Raw genomic sequence first — 26,465 nt, forward strand, 5'->3', positions numbered from 1 at the left:
GGGTACAAAGAGTGGAATAGTTTACAGACGAAAAAGGGTTAAAGAGAAAGTGAGCTAATCTGCACTGACATGAGATCAACCCCCTGCACCATTCCTCTACGAGCTTAGCAGAGCAGAGCAGAGACACAGTCCCCATGTATCAGGTAGCGTTATTCTGCTTACCAAATGGATGAGCTCTCAAGAGAAGAGGCAGATCTTCATCTCTGCTCCATCTGTGGCATACTCTCGAGTTGAAGGCATTGCAAAGCTATGGCATATCTACGTTCTTGCACTGATGACACCTTAGTTTGCTCTGGGCTTTCATTTCAATGGCATCTAAATAAGTCTAGGGTCATGCCAGCTGACAGGAAGCTGGCAAATGTTGTCTCATTGTAAGGAAGAGCAAGAAAGATGACAGGGGCAATTATGGAACTGCCAGTCTCACTCCAGTGCCTGGTAAAATTATGGAGAAAGTGATGGTGGGAGTGATAGAAAAAAAAACCAGCTGAAGGACAGTTCTGTCATTGGTCACAGCCAACACAACTTCCTGAGGGGAAGGTCCTGTTTAACTATCGGACTTTTTATGACACAGTTAGCAAATTGGTTGATCAAGGGAAGCCATTTGATGTTATCCTTGAGGATTTCAGTAGTGCTTTTGAGACTATTTCTCACAGCACATTTCTGGACAGAATGTCCTGCATATGGCTAGGTACAAACAGAACGCGGTGGGTGAACAGTTGGTCAATAGGTCAGGTCCAAAGGACTATAGTCACTGGGTTCCATTGGGCTGGTAGATGGTCACTCTCAGGGTTCCACAGGACTCCATTTTAGGGCCACTTCTCTTTCATGCTTTTGTGGATGACTTGCATGCAGGACTAGAAGATGTTCTGAGCAAGTTTGCTGATGAGATCAGATGAGGAGGTGCTGTTGCCACCACTGAGGGTGGGGAGGACTTGCAGAGAGATGTGGACAAGTCAGAGAAGTTTGTACCAGTTGGTACTAAGCACCAAGTGCATAAAGTATAACAAGTGCCTGATTGTGCACCTGGGTAGGGTCAACCCTGGACATACACACTGACTGGATATGGGACACTACAGAGTGGTCTGACTGAAAAGAATCGAGGGTCCTGGTCATCATCAAACTGAATGTGAGTCAGCAGTGTGCCCAGGCATCCAGGAAGCTCAACGGTCCATTGGAGTGCATCAAGCAAGGCATTGCCTGCTGGGTGAGGGAAAGGATTGTCCATCTCTGCTCTGCACTGCTGCAGCCTCACATGGAGCATTGGGTGCAATTCTGGGCACCACAGAACATAAAGGACATCAAACTATGGGAGGGTGTGCAAACAAGGGCTCTGAAACTGAGAGATCTGAAATTCAGAGTTACACTGGGATTGACTGCTTGTTCAGAATGGGCCCTTCTCACATCCCAAATCCTGCGATAAGACACAGGGCACACATGGGACATGAACCTCACAGTGTCCCTGCAGCCCATGCAGAGCCTGGGTTCTTCTGTCCCCATGTCTTTCATTTAACATCATACAGACCTCCAACCCACTGCCCCAGGAAGGATCCTTAGTCAGCATGAGGTTCTCTCTACCAAGGGTCTGGGGATCAGGGCTTGGCCTGTCTGCTTTGCAAAGCAAAGGACGAGTTTCTCAGCATCAGAGCCACCATGCCAGTGCCTTTCATTGCCTGTAGTCATATCTTCCAATTATCTTCTCTAACAAGTCCCTTGGGAAGCTTGCCTGTTAATGTTCCTCAGTGGGCCCATTAATACTCCAAGAAAGTTCACTGTTTCTTCTGCCTTTGTCTTGTTGAGCACTCTGTGCAAACTTCTCTCTGCACTGCAGGTTGATGGACTCAGCATCAAATGCGCCCTGGGGCTCGTTATAACCTAAAGAGCCTCCTGTGCCTTGTGCCTTTCTATTATTTTCTTCAGGTTTTCAGAACTTGTTCAGCAAAATGGAGAGGTACCTGGACATAGCTTAAAAAGGAAGGATCCAGCAGGCATTTACTGTCTATTTATTTATAGTTGGGCATAAACAAGTCTTTAAAGCAGCACTGTGCAACTGATATCAATCCAGGATGTCCCCAATGAGGTCTGTTCTGTTACTGTGTAGACAAAGGTCCTTCTCAACCTCCCCACCCCACTTCTGCTCACATTGGCCCCATGGGACTTGCATCACTTTTCTTCACATCACTCTTCTCTGCAGCCACCCGCACAGTGTTAAAACTCCTTTGCACCAACTCCCACTAGCTTTCCACAGAGAACCCGTTGCACATGTAAAAGGAAAGATTTCTCTTTTTTTTTTTTTTTTTTTTTTTTGGCCAACAAACAGCAGGAAAGGTGTTGCAATTGAATGAACAGTAAAACACAGTGGTCAACTGCATGCCATGTCCATACCGCTTCTATTGAGGTTTGTCTTTCACAGGGAATGTTTGTACAAGAAATGAGTTAGACACAGTCATGATGCTGTTTTCTTTCAGGAGTTGTTGGCCATGAGGACCAAGGGATATCTCAAGGGAGAGGAGTGGGAAGGATGAAATTGTGATCCTATTCTGCTGGGCTGGGCTTCTGGGACACAGGGAGCTCATACAAGTGGGCAGCGCTGCAGAGAGACAGCTGTGCCCAGGAGCAGCTCTTGTGCACAGCACAGCCTGCAGGTGATAGAAGGAGAGGAGAGAAAGGGGGACAGCTTGCAGGATGTGAACGGTGAGAGCGGGCTGTGAGCTTACTGCAGGAGCATTGTACACAGATCACAACACGGTAAGTCTCACTGCAGACCATGCATCTGATTTTCATAGAGCGTTAACTAAATCAGGGACATGCCTGAAGGGGGAAGGAGTCCCCTGGCAGGGCTTGTGCTGCCACAGCTCCTGCATGTGGCAGGAGATCACAGCTCCACTGCACAGCAGGATGTTTGTGAAGGTACTTTGCAAGAGGAGAGCCAGGGCGGGGATTTTACATTTCTTGTTCTCAGTGAAAGCAGAAATGATTGGAGGCAGAAATCTAAAAGGGGCTGTCAACTTTGAACACAGCTCAGAGACTCCAGAATATTTCTCCAATCAGTTGGCTGTTTTGTGAACAGCCACACAGGTTGTGCTTTCTGCCTTCCTACCGAAAAAAGTACAATTAGCTTAAGTTATAGTTGCTTTCTGCAGGCATTAAGAGTTCACTTGTCCTGCAAACAAGCTGATTTCTCTAAGACAAAATGAAGTGCACAGAGGCTGGGGTGGGGGTCTTGAAGAGCAGCTTCAGAAAAGATAAAAATATCCAGGAGGCTGGGGTACGTTTAGGAAATGAGAAGAAAGTAAGAACTCGTTAATCTTCTACACCTTCAGGGATGGTGAATCTCATGACAAATAAATTCAAGCTATGGAGTTCAATGAACATATTCCAAAGGCAAAGGAGAACTTTTATAGTATGCCAGAAAGATTACCTCTGAGAATGATCTGGACATGTCATTATCTTCTGCACTCTGAGCAGGACTCCAAGCCCCGGAACAGCAGATGCCCAACAGCAGCTCCATCAGTGAGTTCCTCCTGCTGCCGTTGGCAGACACGCGGCAGCTGCAGCTCCTGCACTTCTGGCTCTTGCTGGGCATCTACCTGGCTGCCCTCCTGGGCAACGGCCTCATCAGCACAGCCGTAGCCTGCGACCAGCGCCTGCACACCCCCATGTACTTCTTCCTGCTCAACCTGGCCCTCCTCGACCTGGGCTGCATCTCCACCACTCTCCCCAAAGCCATGGCCAACGCCCTCTGGGACACCAGGGCCATCTCCTACGCAGGATGTGCTGCACAGCTCTTTTGCTTTGTCTTCTTCATCTCAGCAGAGTATTCCCTTCTCACCATCATGTCCTATGACCGCTACGTTGCCATCTGCAAGCCCCTGCACTACGGGACCTTGATGGACAGCAGAGCTTGTGCCACCATGGCAGCAGCTGCCTGGGGCGCTGGGGTTCTCAATTCCCTGCTGCACACTGCCAGTACGTTTTCACTGCCTCTCTGCCAAGGCAATGTTGTCAACCAGTTTTTCTGTGAAATCCCCCAGATCCTCAAGCTCTCCTGCTCAGCCTCCTACCTCAGGGAAATTGGGATTCTCATTTTTAGTATCACTTTAGCCTTTGGATGCTTTGTTTTCATGGTTGTGTCCTATGTGCAGATCTTCCTTGCAGTGCTGAGGATGCCCTCTGAGCAGGGACGGCACAAAGCCTTCTCCACGTGCCTCCCTCACCTGGCTGTGGTCTCCGTTTTTCTCAGCACTGGCTTTTTTGCCTACCTGAAGCCTCCCTCCATTTCCTCCCCACTCCTGGATCTGACAGTGGCACTTCTGTACTCAGTGGTTCCTCCAACACTGAACCCTATTATTTACAGCATGAGGAACAGGGAGATCAAGCACGCTCTCAAGAAGGTGTTGCAATATGCGCTATTCCTGCTTCCATAAATGCACATCTTCCTCACACAATTCCCAGTGATGGTTCTTTTTGGTTCATGCATCTTTGATTGTTTGATTGTGTGTGATATAGCAACCCACAAAAATAAATAAATAAATAAATATCCTACTTATAAATAAAAATTTATTTCACTTCTTTTCTACCTACTTTCTGTTTTCTCATTCCAAGAGCTCATGTAAACATGGAACCAGATTCCCCGAATATGTTAAAAGATTCCTAAAAAGCTTTCAAAATAGACTTTTCCTTAGCTGTTCTCTCTTCCTAAGTTGGAAGGCAGCACAACGTAATCTTTTCATTCCTGATCTATTTCCAGTGTCACAGCACTCTCATGTCCTCTCATTTGTGCAGGCCTGAAGGTGCTGTGTGTCTCACAACAGTCCTGTTGTCTCTACAGCAGCACTCCAGGGCTGCAGTCAGTAGCCGGCTGTGTCAGCTGGTCTCCTTGCTGGCACTGCCATAACAAGAGGGCTCCTTCAGAGCAGGACCAGAGAACTGGAGGCCTCTTCCAAAGCTGGTGTAAGGAATGTACCTCAGGAGCTGCTCCCTGAGAAGACTTCGAGATCTTCTGGTGCTCTTCATTGAGTGTCAGAGTCAGTTTCAAGAGTCCAAAGGAGATCTGTAAGGGACTCAGGGCAGTGCTGGGGTTTCGAATTTGTTGGGTTAAATCTATTTACTAAGATAGACAAAAAGAAAAGCATTATGATTATGGAATAGATCTATATCTTTATATATAAACATATGCTTACATACGGTATATTTTCACATATATATAACATATGCAGTTGCAAAAATATATGCATAGATTCTAATTCATATGCATATCTTTTTGAAAGTCCAGGACCTTTTGCAGGGGTTTTAACAGCCACAGGGTTCACAGTAGAAACTGCAGCTACTGTTGGGCTTTTGCAGGAACTGGAGCAACTTCAGAACTCATTGTCAGAGCTGGAATGACCACAGGACCTCTGACTAAGTTGGAGCAGCCACTGGGCTCATTGGAGGGGTTGGAGTGACCACAGGGCTGTACCTCCTGGCACAGCGCAGCTCCTGTGGGAGGCAGTTGTTTCAGTTTCTTATCGCAATACGTGGAACAGTAACTTGGCCCCCAGTATTCTACCAGTTTCTCAGGATCCTTCACGGAGATGAAGTTCCAAAGTCCTGGGGCTGCCCACTGCTTCAGGCAGCTCCCCAGACTGTCCCACACCCCCTGCCATACAGAGCCTTCTCACCTTGGGGCAGATATGCTTGAATAACTGTTTAATCTCAAACATAACCTGGAACACATTAATGACACGTAGCAATGGGAGTGTGCTGGTTTGAGCATCCCACGATAGTCAAAATCCTCAGGAGCTATTGGAACTAGCTCTCGATCTCCAGGACAAAAAGAAGTGAGAGTGAGTCTGAGGGACTACTAGAAAGTGTCCTCCCTTCTCTCCTCTGTAGCCAGACTCCCTGAGGAGTCAAAAGTAAAGGGTTTAATTACTAATCTTATCAACAATGTTGCTTCCATCACTCAAAGATGACCTCAGAGATAAATGTGCACAAAACCTCATTTTGTCAGCTGCCAATTTTATCTCTGTCTTGTTCGATTTAGTAGTCGCAATTATATTGTATCATATTGTGTTATCTTGTATTCCAATATCGTATTTAGTAAAATAAGTTTTCTCCTTAGATTGCTGCCACTGGTTTTGTCCATTCCCCTCCTTTCAGGGGCAGCAGCCTCTATCACAGGTAAATCTAGATAACCCGATTACAATTCGCCAGCTGGAGAATCAGGGAGTGATCAGTAAAACTCACTCCCCTTTTAACAGCCCCATATGGCCAGTGCGTAAAGCCAGTGGAGAATGGAGGCTGACAGTAGACTACTGTAGCCTGAATGAGGTCACACCTCCACTGAGTGCTGCTGTGCCGGACATGCTGGAACTCCAGTATGAGCTGGAGTCAGAAGCAGCCAAATGGTATGCCACCATTGACATTGCTAATGCCTTCTTCTCCATTCCTTTGGCCGCAGAATGTCGGCCACAGTTTGCCTTCACCTGGAGGGGCATTCAGCATTCTTGGAACCCCGGTGGTGGAAACACAGCCCAACCATTTGCCACGGACTGGTCCAAACTGTACTGGAATAGGGTGGTGCTCCTGAACACCTGCAATACATTGATGACATTGTTGTGTAGGGTGATACAGCAGAGGAAGTTTTCACAAAAGGAGAGCAGATAATCCAAATTCTTCTACAAACCGGTTTTGCTATTAAGCGAAGCAAAGTAAAAGGGCCTGCCCAGGTAGACTACATCTACTGCTCTCCCTCCATCCACTCAGCCATGGAAAATGTCACAGATGGCTACCAGGTTGGTCGAGCATGACCTCCCATTGGTGGACCCATGCTGACTACTCCTGATAACCTCCCTTTCTTCCAACTGTCTCGAGATGGCATCCAGGACAAGCTGTTCCATCTCCTTTCAAGGGACAGAGGTGAGGCTGCCTGGCCTGTAATTGCCCAGATCTTCCTTCTTGCCCTTTCTGAAGACCGGAGTGACATTGGCTATCCTCCAGTCTTCAGGCACCTTCCCCATTCTCCAGGACCTCTCAAAGATGATAGAGAGTGGTTCAGCATTCTCCTCTGCCAGCTCCCTCAGCACCCATGGATGCACCTCATCAGGTCCCATGGATTTATGAACACTGATGCGGCCTAGTCGCTCATGGTCTACCTCTTTCCTGACTAAAGGCAAGTTTTCCATTCCCCAGACCCCCTCAGTAAGCTCCAGGGTCTGGGATTCCTGAGGGAGAGCTTTTTCACTGAAGACAGAAGCAAAGATGGCCTTCAGTATCATCACAAGGTAGGGGATGGAACAGAGGGGGGGGTCCTACAGCATCACATCTCGAATCTTTGCTAACGCCTACAACATCTCCCCCTCCCCATGCTCAATAAAGTTTTGCCCCTGTTCAGGCGCCGCCAAAGTAGCTCCTTCAGGCTTGGAATGTCCCACCTGCCAAGCCCTGTTGTATATGATACAGGAGAAGCTCACAGTCCCCTTTGATTGGCAAAGTGTGGCCAGGGCAGTCCCATTGCCCTCCCAAAAGGTGCTTCTGAAAGTAAATGGGAGTCGTTAGGACTGGACCTAGCATCCAGCCTTTATAGTAGCTAGAACTGTGTGTCTCTTGCCTAGTGGTATTGCTTTTTTTTGTGGTGTTAGAGATAATCTTAGTAATGGTTTGACATAGTGTGTGATATTCTGTGTTATCATTGCAGTCTCAAGAATCAGATTTTTAGGCATTATCCAGGTTATTGTGTGCTTCTTCTATTTTAGTTATAGATGAAATTTGTATTAAACAGGATTTGATGCGATCAGTGCTAGAATCTATGGGAATAGCTCTTTTAGTATATTAGTAATGCTCGGTTATGATGTTATTAGTCTATTAATGAACTTCTATTAATTTGCAAAACAAAACCTGGAAAGGAATCCCAGGCAAAGGCATGACCCTGTCTCACAGAATGAATACCTCTCTTTTACCCCACTAAGCAGAAGTTTTATAATATGACCACGGATCACTTGAGGCAAAGGCACATGCTAAAAGAGCTAAATTGGATAGTATATTTTGTTTTCCAAGCAGGTGTTCCACGTGGGCTCTGTATCACACACTGGCCAAGCGGATATGGTGTACAACTGGAAGAAACGCTACAGACCCTGAAAGCAGGAGAGAATCTGTGATGGGTGAGAGAGGAAAGGTGAGCTTTCAAGTAGGGGACGCCCTGCTGCAACTGCCTGTTGCATCCACCATCAGCGCGGTTTGCTGTTTCTCAAGGGTCAATAAGTAATAATGCCCCTAGTGACACTCTAGCAAATTTGTCCTCTAAAACTGGTTCTATTTGACACATAACTTCATAAAGCTGCACGAGCATTAATCAATTATTAGCCCAAAGTCATGGTTATGAGCACACTAAAAGCATTTGTTGCACAAATTTTAGTGGTCATTAAAAATCAATATATCAGAGTCATAGAATCATAGAATTACTCAGGTTGGAAAAGACCTTGAAGATCATCAAGTCCAACCGCAGCCTAGCCAGTAGCCTATCTCCAACAGCAAACCTCTGCTAAATCATATCCCTGAGTACCACATCCAAACGGCTCTTAAACACATCCAGGGATGGCGATTCAACCACCTCCCTGGGGAGCCCATTCCAGTACCTAACTACCCTTTCTGTAAAGAAGTTCTTTCTAATATCCAACCTAAACTTGCCCTGGCGCAACTTGAGGCCATTTCCCCTCGTCCTGTCACATGTCACTAGTGAGAAGAGACCTGCCCCACTATCACTGTAAGAACCTTTCAGGTACTGGAAGACGGCAATAAGGTCTCCCCTCAGCCTCCTCTTCCTCAGACTAAACAGCCCCAGCTTCCTTAGTCTCTCCTCGTAGGGCTGATTCTCCAAGCCCTTCACGAGCCTCGTTGCCCTTCTCTGGACCTGCTCTAGTACCTCCATGTCCTTGTGCTGAGGTGCCCAAAACTGGACACAGTACTCGAGGTGAGGCCTCACCAATGCCGAGTACAGGGGCAGGATGACTTCCCTAGTCCTGCTCACTACACCATTCCTGATACAAGCCAGGATGCCATTGGCCCTCTTGGCCACCTGGGCACACTGCTGGCTCATATACAGCTGACTGTCCATCAGCACACCAAGGTCCCTTTCCATCAGGCAGCTTTCCAGCCACACCTCCCCAAGCCTGTAGGGTTGCCTGGGGTTGTTGTGACCAAAATGCAGGACCCGACACTTGGTCCCATTGAAACTCATTCCGTTAACCTTGGCCCATCGATCGAGTCTATCCAGGTCCCTCTGTAGTGCCCTTCTCCACTCAGGCAGATCAACACTCCCTCCCAACTTGGTGTCGTCTGCAAACTTACTGAGGGTGCACTCAATCCCCCCATCAAGATTATCAATGAAGATGTTAAACAAAAGCGGTCCCAAGCACTGAGCCCTGGGAGATGCCGCTCGTGACCGACCGCCAACTGGATTCCACCCCATTTGACCAAAACTCTCTGGGCCCGGCCATCCAGCCAGTGCTTCACCCAGCAGAGTGTGCGCCCATCCAAAGCACGGGCAGCCAGCTTCTCTGCAAGAATGTTATGGGGACAGTGTCAAAGGCCTTACTGAAGTGTAGGTAGACCACATCGACAGCCTTCCCTTCATCCACCAAGCAGGTCACCTTGTCATAGAATGAAATCAGGTTAGTCAAACAGGATCTACCATTCCTAAACCCATGCTAACTAGGCCTGACCTTTAATTGGTCCCTGATGGTTCCTGAGATTATCCTTTCCATAACCTTCCCGGACACCGAGATGAGACTGATGGGCCTGTAGCTGCCAAGATCATCTTTCTGACCCTTTTTGAAGATGGGCATCACATTCGCCAGCCTCCAATCCACCGGGACATCCCCAGTCAGCCAAGACTGCCAAAAAATGATGGAGAGTGGTTTGGCGACCACATCCGCCAACTTCCTCTAGGAGCAAACTCTAGGGTGCAATCCATGGACTTGTAAACATCCAGCTTTTGAAACAGGTCCAAAACTACCTCATAGTGGATCATGCAGGGCTTATTCTGTTCCCCCTCCATCTGCCAGTGCAGGGGCCTGTGTTCCCAGGGAGCAACAAGTTTTACTATTAAAGACTGAAGCAAAGAAGGTATTAAGTAGCTCAGCCTCATCCCGATCCTTGGTGACTCAGTTGCCCTCAGCATCCAACAAGGGGTGGGGATTTTCCCTAGCCTTCCTCTTGCTGTTGATGTGTTTATAAAAATAGTTACTGTTCTCCTTTACCTTAGCAGCCAAGCTCAGTTCTAGATGCTCTTTGGCTTCCCTAATCTTCTCCCTGCACAGCTTCACTACATACCTGTAATCCTCACTACATACCTGTAATCCTCACATCTGTAATCCTCATACCGGTAACCCCGTCACATCTAACTCCCCTCTCTTCCCCCCTCGGACCCAGTTTAAAGCCCTGGTAGTCAATCCAGAGAGCTTGTTCCCCAGCACACTTCTGCCCCACTCGCTCAGTTGAGTCCGTCAGGAGCCCACATACCCAGTTTCTCAAAGGCCTGCCCGAGATCCAAATACCCAAAGCCTTGATCAAGTCACCACCCCCTCAGCCAGCATGTTCTCCTCCATCTTCCTGGGTCCCAGCCGTCCACTGGAACTAGAGGAGAATGCTACCTGCACCCCTGATCCCCTCAGCATCTTTCCAAGGGATGCAAAGTCCTGTTGAACATTCTTTAGTTTCCTCATTGCAGCATCCTGGGACCCAGCCTGAATGACAACAGAAGGATAGCAGTCTTCCGGTTTAATGAGCCATGGTAGAGCCTTCCCACTGTCTCTAACATGTGCCCCTGGAAGAGAGCACGCCTCACTGGAGAGATTATCTGGGTGGCAAATGGGAGCCTCAGTGCCCCCCAGCAAGGAGTCCCCAGTTACTAAGACTCTCCGCCCTTTTTTGGTGGCACTGGTATTGAGGCAGTGCCCTGACCGGCCTCGCTCCCTGTGCTTGTTACTCCCTGTATTCTCAGTGTGCTTCTCAAGGCATGAGTTTGGACCACTTTGCAGACCTTCATCCCTCTCCTGTGCAAGAGCCTCTGTGAGGAACACACTCAAGAATTTCCAGTCAGGAAAGAAGAACTGTTTATTCAGCATTGTTTATTATATAACAGCTCTCTGTGAAGAGCTGTTTATTCAGCACTGCAGTAGTGTGTGCGCCCACTGCTGACCATTGCACAACTTGTCGGTGAAACCCATTCTGTTATATACCCTGGGTCTGGCGCAGGTAGAGCCTCTCCTGGCACCCACTGGTCGAGCATCTCAGGCTCACAGTCTACCGAAGCTCTTACTGCGTTACACTTCCACAGCTACGTTACACTTCCACACAATGTCTGTTAGCAACCCATTGTCTTTGGGCATGTTCTGTGCTTCTTACATCGAGAGGAGGGCAATGTTTTCAACAGCCTGCACTAGTTCTGTCCTGTACCGGACTCTCCCCTACCCTACATAATTACCTCACCTGATGCCTGTGCTTATTTTACTATGGTCAGACTGCCCTAGTCTCAAGTTTACTCTGACTGGAAGCTTTCTCTGTGAAAAGCAACTTAAGCTACAAACAGAAATACTGGCTATTTCCACTGCAAAAACACAGTCTGCCTCTCACACCTCAAATCTCTCACTCAGGGACGCTGCAGGGGACACTGCAGGGGTTGGCAGCACCATGGGGGCTTGGGAGCAGACGCTTCCTTCTGCTTAGAGTAGAGACGAGGCTCCAGCCCCTTTCCCCTCTCGGGCTGTCTAGATCTCTGACCTGCAGGTGAGCAGCTGGATTGGCTACTCCCACTCGCATGGACTCAGGATGAGGCTGCGTGTCTGCGGTGGAAGTAGGCTCACACCTCCTCCTGTCTGTCTCCCTCAGAGATCCCCAAGAGCTCCTCGGGTTGCTGATATCTTGCAGCAGCCTGGCCGTCTGCTCCAGCAGCTCCTCGAGCAGGGTACACCGGCAGCCAGGTTCTTTTAACTTAACTAGCTCGTAGGTATGGTGAGATGTTTCCTTTATTGCCATCTAAATGGAAACCACAGTGAACTGGACGACCCGCTGCTGTTCTTCTCCAGTGCCAGAGAAGTCCACGCATCCCAGCGCCACGAAAGGTGGTCCGTACAGCCCAGCACTGTAGGAGGCGGTTCCGCCCAACACCGCTTAAAGCCACTGTGCCCCAGCCTCCATTTGGTGCTGGGCCAGAAGGCCGCACTGCCCCACAGCGCAGAAGGCCACTGCCCCCCCCCTCCATTATGTGCTGGGGGCACAGGGTCGCACTGTCCAACAGCACTGAAGGCCACTGCCCCACCCTCCATTATGAGCTGGGCCAGCACACAGCACAGAAGGCCACTGGCACAGCACCCCCACGGCATTCACTGTCTGCACACCCTTGCGACAGGGACGAGAGGCAGTGGGCGCTACGGGGTCAGGGGCAGCTGTCCTTGCAGACCCCACAAAGGAGAGCGACTGTCGGTGGCCTTTGGCCACAGCTTTTGGAGGCCAAGGGTCTTTTCAGATCCCCGTGGCCATGCTGCGAGACAGCGCGGGACGGGGACAAGCCAAGTACGGCCGGCCCTCTCCCCGCCGGGGCCCGGCACAGCCCCCGGCCTGCGCTGCGCAGCGGGAGAACAGCTGGGAGCTGGAGGTGCTGAAGGCCCAGCTGGAGGGCGAGCGGCTCCACTGCCAGGAGCTGCAGCGCCGCTGGGCTGCTGAGAGATGTGAGCTGCAGGAGGCGGCAGAGCGGGAGCGGCAGCTGCTGGTCGACCAGCTGCGTTGTGCCTGGGAGAAGCAGCAGGCCCAGGAAGAGCAGCGGCTGAAGGAGTGGGAGCAGCGGCAGCGGGCGACGGTGACCCGGCAGCTGCTGCGCTGGAAGGAGGCCGAGCTGCAGGCAACAAAGGAGCTGCTGCAGCGTGAGTGCGATGCGGCCCTGCGCCGGGCTCGGGAGCTGCAGCAGCAGCTGGCCAAGGTGCTGAGGAACCCTGCCAGGTGCAGCAGGGAGGCCCCTGCCCAGCTGCAGGACGTCCTCAGCAAGCTGCGCTGGGAGACGGATGGTGAGCAGCCTGCCTGCATCCGCCACCTCCAGCATCAGCTGGAGCTGGAGAGGAGGCTCTTCAACCAGTACATCGTGGGGAGCTGGGAGGGCAAGTCCCCTCACACAGAAAGCCATGGAACATCCTGCTCCCAGGACAGAGAAGGAGCTCTGTGCCACCACCGTGCAGAGCAGGGCTCCAGTCGACCGGCTGTGAAGAACACTCACGTCCAGGTGAGATAACACACTGAGAGAGTGGGGATTGTTCAGCCTGGGGAGGGGAATTTCTGGCGACACCAAAGAGCAGCCCTCCAGTGCCTGAAGGAGAAAGCTGGAGAGGAACTGGTTGTAAGGGAGGGTGGTGATACAACAAAGGACAACACCCTGAAAGTAGAAGAGGGGAGATCTGGATGAGATATAAGGAAGAAAGATGGGGCACCGTGAGGGTGCAGAGGCACTGGCACAGGCTGCCCAGAGAGGCTGTGGTTGCCATACCCCTGGCAGTGCTCCAGGCCAAGCTGGAGGCACCTTTGGGCATCCGGACCTAGTGGAAGCTGTCCCTGCCCATGGCAAGGGCTTGGAACGGGAGAGTCTTGGAGGCCCCTTCCTACACAAACCATTCTGTTATTCTATGATTTTCTGGTTCTAGGTGCCAGAGACAGCCAAGGAAGACCTGGGGCTCCTGGGCAGCCGTCCCTCTCCTCGCCGGGGCCCAGCACAGCCCCCCGCCTGTCCTGCGTGGCGGGAGGAGAACAGGAAGGAGCTGGAGGCACTGCAGGCCCAGCTGGAGGGCGAGCAGCTCCGCTCCCAGGAGCTGCAACGCCGCTGGGCCAGTGAGAGACGTGAGCGGCAGGAGGCGGCAGAGCGGGAGCGGCAGCTGCTGTCCGACCGACTGCTCTCCAAGTGGGAGCAGGAACGGGTGTCAAAGCTGCAGCGCCAGCGGGAGCAGAGCCTGAGGCAGTGGAAAGCAGAGATCCGCCAACTGCTGCAGGAAAAGGAGGCCCAACTGCGCCAGATGCAGGAGCTGATGCAGAAGCGTCGCAATGACACCATCCGCCAGGCATGGCATCTGCAGCGGCAGCTGACAGAGGTGCTGCTGAAGAGCGGCAGCAGCAGAGTGGACTGCAGAATGCAGCTGGAAGTCCAGCGGCAGCTCTGCTGGAAGTCCCGCGGAGAGCAGGCAGCCCATACCCTGCGCCTCCAGCGTGAGCTGCAGGAGCAGAGAAGACACTTCCTGCAGTACATCCTGGAACACGGGGAGGGGCAGCCACCCGCCTCCTGCAACGGGGCCAGGGCCTGCCATCGGGCTGTAGCAGAGGTGGGTGTTCAGGCTGCAGAGCAACAAGAGGCCTGCCCACCTGAGCGCAGGGAGCTGCAGGAGCAGGACGTCCATCTGCAGAGGAAGCTGAAGGAGCTGCAGAGACAGTGCAGCCTCCTTGAAGAGAGCTGCCTGCTGAGGAGCAGAAGCTCTCAGCAGATGCAGGAGGAGGTGGAGTGGCTCAAGGACAAGACGCGTACGCTCAGCCTCCGTACCCAGGAGCTGTGGGAAAGAGTCCATCAGCTCAAAGAGGCCTCTTCCACATCTGAAGAGGACACAGAGAAAGCAGAGGAAGTCAACCAGCCACAGGGACAGAATTTGGAAAAGGAGAATGAGACGGCCAAGGAAGACCCGGGGCTCCTGGGCAGCCGGCCCTCTCCTCGCCGGGGCCCAGCACAGCCCCCTGCCTGCCCTGCATGGCGGGAGGAGAACAGGAAGGAGCTGGAGGCACTGCAGGACCAGCTGGAGGGCGAGCAGCTCCGCTCCATGGAGCTGCAAAGCCGCTGGGCCAGCGAGAGACGTGAGCGGCAGGAGGCGGCAGAGCGGGAACGGCAGCTGCTGTCCGACCGACTGCTCTCCAAGTGGGAGCAGGAACGGGTGTCAAAGCTGCAGCGCCAGCGGGAGCAGAGCCTGAGGCAGTGGAAAGCAGAGATCCGCCAACTGCTGCAGGAGAAGGAGGCCCAACTGCGCCAGATGCAGGAGCTGCTGCAGAAGCGCCGCAATGACACCATCCGCCAGGCATGGCATCTGCAGCCGCAACTGGTGGAGGCGCTGCTGATGAGTGGCAGCAGCAGAGTGGACTGCAGAATGCAGCTGGAAGTCCAGCGGCAGCTCTGCTGGAAGTCCCGTGGAGAGCAGGCAGCCCATACCCTGCACCTCCAACTTGAGCTGCAGGAGCAGAGAAGACACTTCCTGCAGTACATCCTGGAACACGGGGAGGGGCAGCCACCCGCCTCCTGCAACGGGGCCAGGGCCTGCCATCGGGCTGTAGCAGAGGTGGGTGTTCAGGCTGCAGAGCAACAAGAGGCCTGCCCACCTGAGCGCAGGGAGCTGCAGGAGCAGGACCTCCATCTGCAGAGGAAGCTGAAGGAGCTGCAGAGACAGTGCAGCCTCCTTGAAGAGCAGAGCTGCCTGCTGTGGAGCAGAAGCTCTCAGCAGATGCAGGAGGAGGTGGAGTGGCTCAAGGACAAGTCGCGTACACTCAGCCTCCGTACCCAGCAGCTGTGGGAAAGAGTCTGTCAGCTCAAGGAGGCCTCTACCACATCTGAAGAGACCACAGAGAAAGCAGAGGAAGTCAACCAGCCGCAGGGACAGAATTTGGAAAAGGAGAATGAGACAGCCAAGGAAGACCTGGGGTTCCCAGGCAGCACAACCAGCAAGCTGCTGGAGCAGTGTAGCTGCCCCCTACAAGTTATGAGCAACCTGGAGAGGCAGTGCCAGGCCCTGAAAGCCCAGAACCACCTGCTGAGAGAGGGATGCTCTCCAGAAGTGTGCCAGAAGCCGCAGAGTCTCCAGCAGGCTGAGGTCAAACTTGGAGCGCTCGGCAAGCGTCTGGACGAGAAATGCGTGCAGCTCCAGGAGAATGGGAAAGAGCTGAGGCTGCACAGAAATCCTGAACAGGAATGCTCCAACCCCCAGGAAAAGCAGGGGGAGTCAAAAGTGTGGCCAATGGCAGTCTGCAGCATGCATTCTTGCAGACCAACATCACCACTAATACGAAGATTCTTAGCTCGTCACAGCTACGATCCTTTTGATGGCCCTAATGAGGACCCAGAAAATGAGCTTCCACTGACAGCTGGACAATACATTTACATCTGTGGAGACATGGATGAGGATGGCTGGTTTCTGGGAGAGCTGACGGACGGCACAAGAGGACTGGTCCCTTCCAATCTGGTGGAAGAAGTTTCAGATGATGACCTGGATACCACCGTGCCTCCATTGCTTCGTGATCTCCTGCTGGATACTGATGATGAAGCAGAAGGAGCAGTGGCAGAAAGTTATGGTCACCATCTAGAAATCTGTGCATGTGTGTTGGCTCAGCCTGGGGGATGCCAAGATTCCTCTCCATAAGACAGCAACATCTAATCAAGATTCCACCTTTCTGGATGAAGGCTACCTCCTGCTCCACTTGATGTTCAAGTGGAGTGTGGTCCAACAGCAGCGAGACCTTAAAAATTCATCATTTGTATGACTGAGAATTTATTACATTGGACTGGATTAAAAAAAAAAAAACAACACCAAAAACACCAAAAACATCAAAAACACCAAAAACACCAAAACAACAACAACAAAATTACTAAAAAAAATTAAAAAATAAAAATAACCAAACCCAAAATGCGTGTCCAGTCTTCTTGTTTTCTGGCAGTCTGCTTTTGTAAAGGTACGAGGAAAGGAAGAGGCTGAGGAGAGCCTCCAAAGTCTTTCTCAAGCGCTCTACCTACAAGTATTAGAATCGAGAGAGAAAGGAATCATCGCTGCTTGCCTCTGTTCTTTAGGGCACCTGAAGTACCTTGGAAGGCCACACTTCCTGAGCCCTACAGACAGTCTGTCCCAAAGCAACTGTTTGATCATTTCCATTGGGTGACAATGCATAGCGCTTGTATCATCGGCAGGCACGGACTCAGATGCAAATCCACATCCTTAACTGTAGGTCTGTACATCCTTTCTATACATACTCCAGCTCCCCCTTGAAATTTTCTGTCTGTCCCTGCATGTCAGCAGAGCACTTAACAAGTCTCCTTCATGTCTAGACACCAACTGCCCACCCAAGTGCATGTGATAATGCACACGGCTGCGGCCAGCACTCTGTGTAAGGGAAGCTGTCAGAGAGCTGCACATCAGGGAGGGATTCCTTGGTCTCAGCCTCTGCTTGCTTTTCTGGCTGGCTGTGAGGGACACTCACATCCAGGTGAGATGGCACACTGAGAGGGTGGGGATCTCTGGAGATAGGAGAGTTGCATTCCTTGAAGCCAGATGTGCATTCTTCATTCTCGAGTGTTGAATTCTCTTCTGGTGTTGAATGTCAGGGTGTGCATTGTGCATTCACGTGTGCAAAAAGGTGTTTTCAGGTGTACTGTTTGTTCTTGCACACTTGTGTGTATGCACATGGTTGAGAGCAAGGCTGTGCAAGTCTTCATGCATGAGTGAGCGTGCATGGAGTTGTGAGCAAGGGGGGGTTGCACACATGTAGGTGTGCAGGGGTGAACAAATTTGTGCAGCTACACAAGTGTGTCCATGCACTGCAGAGATTTGTGCATGCATGTGGGAGGGCGTGCAAGGACGAGGTGGTACATGTGTGTGTGTGTGCGTGCAGGCGGGGAGTGCAAGAATGGGGTCGTGCCCATTTGCACGAGCACAGAGGTGTGCAAAGCGGTGGGCGATTGCTACTTGCAAGAAGCAAGCGTGTCAGTGCTCCAGTTGCAAGGAAGTGCATTGCTGGACCAGGTCAGAGCTGAGCCTGCAATGGCAGCCTCCTTTGCACAGCCCACCGAGGGTGACGCAGTTGTGCTTTCTGAGCAGCTCAGGGACGTTCTGGACAGAAAGAGCCGAGTCCAAAGTGCCTGGTGTGAAGTGCTCCGAACATTGGGCTCTCTGGGCGAGCTCCGGGCTGACAGCACCGCTCTCCTCTGCCCTCGCCTGGGCCTGCTGGGAGCTGCAGGGCCTGCTGGGAGCTGCAGGCCCCGCAGGAACTACCACTCCCAGGATGCTGTGCGGCAGCTCCGGGCGCCGCCATGACAGTGCTGGGTGCAGGGCTGTGCAGGGCTGGGCCTGTGGGCTCAGGTCGCCGGCTGCTCCTTCCCTGAGCCTGCCAGGAGGTAAGGCACTGTGAGGATGGTTTGGGGGAGCGGTCTGCAGTGTGCTGAGCAGTTGCTGTGCTGCCTGGGAAGGACGCAGCTCCCAGCCCACGGCTTGAGAAGGGAGAGCAGGGCCCATGTCTGGGTGCGGCAGTGCAGCACAGGCAGGAGCTGCCGAGGAAGCATTTCTCTCTCGGGGAGCTCTGCTGGTTTTGCTGCTCCAGGTGGATCTGTGCTGGGCGTTCCTGGTTCTCCGTTGGCACTTTCTCCATAGGGATGAATGGCAGCTCCCCCTTCCTTCCCAGCAGTGCCTCAGCAGCTGTCAGTGCTCCTGGAGCCCTGTTCTGTGCAGCTGTCTGTGCCATGGCTGCACTGAGCAGCGCTCTGAACGTCTGCAGCTCAGTTTCCTTCAGACAGACACACAGACATAACCTTGCCTTCTGCCTTGCTTCCTCCTCTTCTCTGGGCTATTGGCTACAGTCCTGCAAGAGTTAGGCCAGCTCTCTCCACTTTCCTGCTCTGCTTTCTGGTTCTGTGTGGAGCTGTATGGAGCAGTGGGTTGTGACATGGGCCGTGTTCTCCTTCCCTCACTCTGCCTGCTGGGTGCTAAAGCTCTTGGTTTGGCTTGGTTTGGCTTGGTTTGGTTTGGTTTGGTTTGGTTTGGTTTGGTTTGGTTTGGTTTGGTTTGTTTCTGGGGGGCTGCCATGCTCCAAGCAGTTCTGTTCCTGGCAGTGAGGCTGCAGGGAGGTCGGTCATCTCAGCAGTCATCGACGCTGTAAGTGCTGCAGCTCTGCAGCCATGTATGGCCTTCCTAGTGTGCAGAGACAGACGGGACCCAGAGGGCTTATGGGGGGGGCGTAGAAGGGGGGGACATAGATTGGACTCTGAAAGAAGATGGAGGGGGTATGGAGAAGACTAGGAAGAGGGCATAGAGAGGACATAGGTGGGACATGGAGGTGAGAGAGATGGGGCGTGAACTGGATAGAGAGGGGTGAGAAGGCAAGGTGGATGGTGGGGACAGGGGCACAGGTCAAGGGCCAAGTCCAGCTCTGCAACCACAGCAACCTGTCAAGGACGCCGGCCTGCGGCTGGGGCTGGAGCAGAGCAAGATGGAAGGAGGAACCCTCAGGAACCGAAAACATCTTCCAATGGGGCTTTCTCCATCCCTCAGCCTGCAGCGCAGCCACATGACCTAGGCAGGCCTCAGACTCTGATCCTGCTGCTGGGTACTGCAGGGTGCAGCCTGGCTCAGTCCTCTCTGCACCTGGCGACTGATGGCTGTGTCTGGGATCGCAGCGAGCCTCCTCCACTACAGGGGAGGGGATCCTGGAGGGGAGGGCTGTGTCCGATGGTGGTGGCAGATCTGGGACACTGCCCTTTCTGCTGCCCAGTTTGCCCTGAAGGTGGGCCCTGAAGGGGGCGCGGGGAGGTGGGCTTTCTAACTGAATGAACGGCCGCAGGCAGAGGTATAGCAAAGGTGAACGCAAGACATTTAATCATTTAACATACCAAACAGTAAATAAATGACAATATTCCCAACCATTTCCCACCCTAACAATTCTTTCTGATCCCACCCCCTAAAACTCCCACCCCCAATCAGTTTCTCGCCCCCTCCCCCCCCCCGCTCCCTCCCGCCAATAGTTCCCTCCCTCTGCCAAAAACCTCCCAGCCCCCTGTTGTAATACCGGAAGAATTGTACAGAGCAGCAGCCGTGGATCAAGAGAAGGACTTCACAGAGCAGCAGCTGTGGAGCAGGATCAACAGCACGAGGACCAAGGACACCTCTAGGAAAAGAATGAATGGCTCGCGGCTTTGAAGGGGGGTTTTAGGGTTGTTATTGCGGTAGCTTTCCTCCAATGAGTGTGTGTGATTTTTAAACGCCTTCGTCTGTCTGCTATAAAAGTATGGCTTTTCGGGCAGTCAATGGACGCAGCTCTATTTAACCATGTTGCTGTGTGGCTGTTAGTCCTAGCACGCTGGCCTTTTGCGTTCAGGTTAGCCAACTATTGTCTCAGGAACTAGAATTATTAGGAATTATCCATGTTCTCGTGCTGTTGATCCTGCTCCACAGCTGCTGCTCTGTGAAGTCCTTCTCTTGATCCACGGCTGCTGCTCTGTAAAATTCTTCTGGTATTACAACAGCCCCCCAGATTCCCACCCCAGGAATTCCTTCCTCCAAATTCCAACACTTTGAGAGTGTAACATTATCAGAGTACAATTTCTCCCCCAGTATTGCCACCCCACCAAGTTCCCTCCCCCTCCCCACATCCCCAGGGCCAGCAGTTACAGAGTCCAGTCATTTTGGATGCCAGCCATCTCCCACCGCAGACATTTGTCTCCCCAACGGTTTCCCACCCCCCAGATTCCCACCCCAACAGTAGCAGAGTACAGCCATTTCATTGCCCACCCCAAACTCCCACCCTCCAACCAGTCCCCCGGCCCAACAATTCCCCACCCCAAATTCCCACCCGCCAGCCATCCCCCACCCTAATATTGGCCACCCCAAGAATTCCCACCCCCTCCCCCCCCAGCCAACCATCTCCCACCCCCCACCCAGCATTTCCCAGCCCGGAGCTTTGACAGTGCAACGCTTTGGCGGTCCATCAGCTTCAGAGCCCAGCAGTGCCCCAGTCCAAGATGCCGTTTGCGGACAGCCCAGTTTGGGAGGGGTAGGGCTGGGGCCGGTGCTGGTGCCCCTGGAACACTGCCGCTGCTCTCTGGGTGTCGTGGGGGCCGGCGAGGAGCCCAGGGCTACAGGGAAGCGCATCGATCGGCTACGGCCACGTCTCCTGCTACAGCAAGTGGGCCGGTTTCTTGGTACACTCCCGCTGGAGCCGCTGTTGGGCTGTGATGGGCACCGAGTCCTCCTGCTGGCCGCTGTGCTGACACAGGCAGCTCCGCCTAGCGCCGGTGTTTGTGGCCTAGAACATGCTGGCCATGCGGTGGCTTCCTGGTTGTGGCGGGGATGCTGCCAGTGTGCTGCTTGTAGCCGCTGCTCTTGCCTCTTGTGGTGGTGCAGGTGGGTGCTGTCACTTGGCCGGCTGGCTGCTGTCCCCGTGGTGCTTGTCTGCCAGCCGGCAGGAGATGCAGCCAGGTGGCAGTGGCAGGCGGCTGAGAAGCACCCGGGGCTGCCTCCGCCGTGCCTCCTCCATGAGCTGTCCAGTTTGCATCAGAGGAGGCACGGGGTGCTTGGCCGGCTGGCTGCTGTCCCCGTGGTGCTTGTCTGCCAGCCGGCAGGAGATGCAGCCGGGTGGCAGTGGCAGGCGGCTGAGAAGCACCTGGGGCTGCCTCCGTCGTGCCTCCTCCATCAGACGTGCAGTGCAGGGCGATGGAGGTGTGGGGGCAGCCAGGGGGGTGGGCAGCACCAGGCGGCTGAGATGCACCCGGGGCTGCCTCCGCCGCGCCTCTTCCATCAGATGTGCGGTGCGGGGCGACAGAGGTGCGGGGGCAGCCAGGGGGGTCGGCTCAGGCAGCTCAGGGGATGCAGGCAGGTCCTGGTTGTGCGGGGGGACCTCCAGAGCACTCGTCGCTTCTGAAAAAGCAAGAGCATCCCCCAGACCAGAAGGATGATGGCAGCCTTCCCACACCTGCTGACCTGCTGCAGACAGCCACCCGTCACCTCTGGAAGCCACAAACTCACCAACAATCCAGGTGAGCAAATTATCCATTTCCTCATCGTCCTCCGGTCTCTTGCTGCTGGGTGTCTCTTCTGGAACAGGCAGAAAATGCCCAGTGGGGCAGGGCCAGCTTTCCCACGCCCGCTCAGTGCAGACACCCCCCCACCAGCTCTGCTGCCCCCAGACTCACCGTTGCTGATCCACGCCAGCAGATCGTCAAAGTCTTCGCTGTTGTCCAGGATGCCGGTCTCGGATGTGACTTCTGGAGAAGGAAGAAAATCCATTGCCCAGTGGGGCAAGGCCAGCTCTCCCACAGCCACTGGGTGCCAACCAGCCTGGCCAGCTCTGCTGCCCCCAGACTCACCGTCGTTGATCCATGCCAGCAGATCGTCCATGTCTGCGGTGTCCTGCAGGGTGCCTGCGCTTGTTGTCCGTGCTGGAAAAGCCAGAACATCCCCAGTGGGGCAATGCCAGCTTTCCCACAGCCGGCCGGTGCGGACAGCCAGCCGCCCGCTCTGCGGCCCCTGAACTCACCGCCTGATTCCAGCGTGGCAGCGCTGCAGGTGAGCGGAGTCGTGTCGGGCTGGGGGCAGACGTCGGTGGGCGCTGGATGCCCCTGGTCCTCCATGAGCACCACGGCGTCTTGAAAGGGCTCCATCGGCGGCTCCCAGCTGGCGGGCAGGGTGCAGGGCACGGGGAGCACCTGCTGCTGCAGTGCCGGTACCTGCAACAGAAGTGGCGGGGGGCCGGGGCGGCCGGGGCGGCCGGGGGCCTGCAGCAGGCAGGTGCCTGCAGGCTGCGAGGGCTCTGCATGGGGCACGGCCGCAGGCCACAGCCCCATGGGCTGCTGGGGCAGCAGCGTCCCTGCCGGCAGGGGATGTCCCCAGCAGGGAGCAGGGGCGGTGGGGGGAGCCATCGCTGGGTGCAGCCCCCCAGGTAGCTGCTGCAGCAGCGGCAAGTGCAGCCCTGCAGTTGGGGGCAGGCCCCCAGGTGGCAGCTGAGCCACGGTTGGGGGCAGCCCCCCAGCTGGGAGCTGCGCTGCCTGTCCCCAGACACCTGGTACCCCAGGCCAGACAGAGGCCTGAGGCGCCAGGTGGGTGGCAATGGGGACAGGGAGGGGTTGGGGTGGTACCGGCATCGGTCCGCGGATGGTGGGCTGCATCCAGGCGGGGTCCGGTGGCGGCACAGTCGCTTGAGGGAATGTGGCGTCAGGTGTCAGAGGCACCGTCAGCGCTCCTCGAGGGATTCTCTCTGTGGGGAAAGGCCAGAAGGGGCACTGGGCTGAGATCTGGGCTGCTGGGCTGAGATCTGGCTCACGAGGGTGGCATCTGGGGCGCTGGGCTGGGATCTGGGGCGCTGGGGCCAGCTGAAGCTCGGGAGCAGGGGGAGCCTGCTGCCTTACCTGCCATGACAGCTGGAGAGTGGCAGTTAGGGGAGCCCCTCCCCCAACGGGGCTTCTGTGACCGTTGGGCTCAGCCCCTTTCCCCCAGGCTTGCCATGGTTTCATTTCTCATACCCAAACATCCTTCCCGTCCCATCTCTAACCTGATAGCGTGGACGTTTGCTCCTGGCTTCCAGTGTATCTTGGGGCAGAACAGGCAGCACTGTCTTTGCTGCTCTTCCCTCTTTGCTGCTTCCCTTTCCTGCTCTTCTCCTCAGCCACCATCCATCCAACCTTCAGCTCTTCTCCCTTACTCTTATCCTCTCCTCTTCAGCTCTTCTGCTCTTTTTCTTTCCTTGGATGCTCACTCCTCTCTCTCGTGCACGTCTACTCCTCTTCTGCTTTTCTTTCTTACCCGCATCCTCTCCCGTTCTTCTCATCTGCTCTTCCGACTTAGCCGTATCCTCTTTGCACCTCTCATGCTCTCCTCTTCTTCTCTTCCGACCACTATCTGCTCTTCTGCTCGAGGGCGCTTTTCCTTCTCTGCTCTTCTGTCCTCTCTTCCTCCCTTCTGCTCTTGTTCTCTTCTGCACTTCTCACTGACCGCTGTCCTCTCTTCCCGTCTTCTGTCCTTCTGCCATACGGCTATTCACTCTTCTCCTCTTCAGCTCCTCTCCACTTCTGCCTTTCTGCCTTACCTGTATCCACTCCTCTCCCTTTCTGCTCTTCTCCTCGTCTGCGCGTCTTCCTTACCTTCACCCTCTCCTTTTTCTTCTGCTCTTCTCCCCTTCTGCTCATCTCCTCTTCCCGTTGTTTTGCTGCCTTGCCTGTCTCCGGTCCTTTCCTGTCTTGCCCTTTTTGTCTGCTGCTCTTCTTTCTTACCTGCATCCTTTCTTCTTCCTCTCTTCTGCTCTTCTTGAGTTCTGTCTTACCTGTATCCGCTCTTCCCGTCTCCTGCTCTTTTCCTGCTCTGCTCAGCGTCCAGACCCTCAGCAAACCCGTGGTGCTGGGCAGGAGGTGAAGCCAGGACCAGGATCTCACCAGTGTAAAAGCAGTTCTGGTTCAAACCCTCACCTTGCTGCTTTCCTCTCGTCTCAGCCTTGCTGGCAGGGTGCAGGAGAGCATCTTGGAGACAATCCCACAAATCGTCAGAGGTGGGAAGGGAGCAGGAGAAATCAGCCTGAAGAAAACCTAGCTACAGTCAGTGCAGCATGATAGAAATGAATCCATCCTCTTAGTAAAACAAATAGACATAGAGGGAATGCTTCTGGGCATGGGGACCTCAGGTGTTGCTGCAGGGGCTGAGGCTTGTATCCTGCATTCAGGCCATCTGATCTCTTTCCTGGTAAAACCAGGAAGAGAAGGTGTAAGATGGGGAATACTCATGCACAAATAGGCTTGCTTAATTATCTTTATCCCAAAAGGAGACACAGAAGCTTTTAGTTTTCTTTATTTGAATAAAGGGAGGGTCCACTGGGGCATACCCCTGCGAGGTCTCTCAAAGTCTCAGGGGACAGAGACACTCTTTTATCCCTGTTCCCTAATGTTAGTGGACCCTTCTCCCTTTCCCTATTGCTAAGGTACTCAGGGTTCACATTCTTCTCAGTTCACCTATTACACACTCATCTCCCCCCTGTAAGTACCTCCTGTGGAATGCTATAACAGGATGGAAGGTAATGCAATAATAGCAGGATGGAAAAGTCTTTGGCTACAGCGAATGAGAACAAGCCCAAATGCAGCAACAGCAGACATTAAGGAAAAAGGCTGCTCTCCTTCAGAAGGCCTCAGGCAAGTAGGGATCTCCAGAGAGATACCCTCACCTCCACTGCCAACCATAGAGTAAGGGCTGGGAGAGGGTGGATCCTGGCTTCATCCCTTCCTGTCACTCAGGTCCACTGCATGCACCTGAGCTCCCCTGGGTTGGCCCTGCCTTCCCACCAGGTGCTCCATCACTGTTTCAGGCCATGACTTAGCATTTCCGCTATACCCTGCCATTTCCTTTGTTGTTTTCCCCAGCTATCATTGTATCCCGTTTGACAAAATGTATACTCTTTCTTCTGTCAAGCATACGAGATTTACAGGCAGAAGCTAAGCTAGTATATATTGCCATATACCTGCAAGATCTTAAGTTTGTTTAACTAGTTCTTCTCAGATCTTATTTTGCAAGGACATTCTGTTCTTTCTTCATCTCAGCAAGCTAGGGCTCAGGAACCAAGAGCTCCCCTCTGGAGCCCTCCAGCTCAGGACTCTCCTCTTTTGCAGAGCCCAGTTATTTTTTAGGTGGTCAGCCAGAAGAACAACCGGTCAGGGAGGACATTGCTTGCTGTGGGTCTTGGCAACTGTCTCCCTCTCTGGAACAAGAAGATGGATCAGATCTGCTTTTCTTTCCGTTTTTGCACGACTTTCCAAATCTGTGCTCTGCACAGGCAATGAAGGGCACCTACCATGGGTGCAGAGTAGTCTGCTCCCAGCTTTGTTGCAGGCAGCGGTGCTCCTTGAACTATGTCATGGGTTTGCCCTCTTTTCTCTATTGCACTCTTAAGATTTCTTTTGCACTCACCCACCTTCACCTTGTGAGGCTCACTAGTGCTGCTGCACGCAGGCACACTGTAACTCTTTGGGACATGCTATCCCACTGAAAAAAAAAAACACCTCATTAGAGCAGGAGAGCCTGTGGATCTGTTTAACCAATTGCCTGTTTGTTAACACTTCTGTCGTTCTGCCCAGACACTCTTGTCTTTTGTCTTTTTTATTTGAAAGGGGAGTTTCAGTTTATGCTCAGGCTTCACTATATGCAGCACAGGCATGACGTACCAGTACAAAAGCATGGAATGACTTCCTGATGTGGATACTACTTCACTTGTTAGTAGGAGGGAACAGACCAACATCCAAACAAACATTTCACACAAGACTGAAATAACTTACTTACAGGGATTCTGGGCGATTTCCTGATGTATTTTATAAGCCTGGGTGCAAGAAGTCACTTGGTTTACAGAAAGTTTATTTTTAGGATTTATGTCTTGTAGCAAACGCTTTGAGAACTCCCTCAGAGCAGCACTGTTTGTGCAGATAGGTTAGACCAAAGCTGGAGAAGCAAACCACCTTCTTTCATCAGACCAAGTTTTCAGTTCACTTGCAGTGCCACAGTGTGTGTGTGTACTGATACATACGTACCTTTAAGACTCCTATGGACTCCCCTTTCCAAGACTTCCTGTTGTTCAGTTTCTTTGATTAGCTCTCTGTAAAAGGAAATAACATTCGGTCTTTATTGCCTTGATTTGTTACTCTTTATTTCCATAAAGTAACTCAAGTTCTGCCTACTGATCAATCCAAAGAG

At 53.1% G+C, this 26,465-nt stretch overlaps 2 protein-coding genes across 2 annotated transcripts in view; one reads left to right on the forward strand and one right to left on the reverse strand.

The window, feature by feature from the left end:
* Window positions 1–26,465, reverse strand: part of LOC140265215 (olfactory receptor 14C36-like) — a 64,800-nt gene that overhangs the window by 12,077 nt on the left and 26,258 nt on the right. The window lies entirely within an intron of this gene.
* On the forward strand, window positions 3,489–4,424 carry LOC140265192 (olfactory receptor 14J1-like). The gene has a single exon (XM_072361077.1). It carries the CDS (start codon window positions 3,489–3,491, stop codon window positions 4,422–4,424), a length of 936 nt encoding a protein of 311 aa, XP_072217178.1.

This window comes from Excalfactoria chinensis, unplaced genomic scaffold (genome assembly GCF_039878825.1).
Source record: "Excalfactoria chinensis isolate bCotChi1 unplaced genomic scaffold, bCotChi1.hap2 Scaffold_71, whole genome shotgun sequence".
In the NCBI taxonomy this organism is placed as follows: domain Eukaryota; kingdom Metazoa; phylum Chordata; class Aves; order Galliformes; family Phasianidae; genus Excalfactoria; species Excalfactoria chinensis.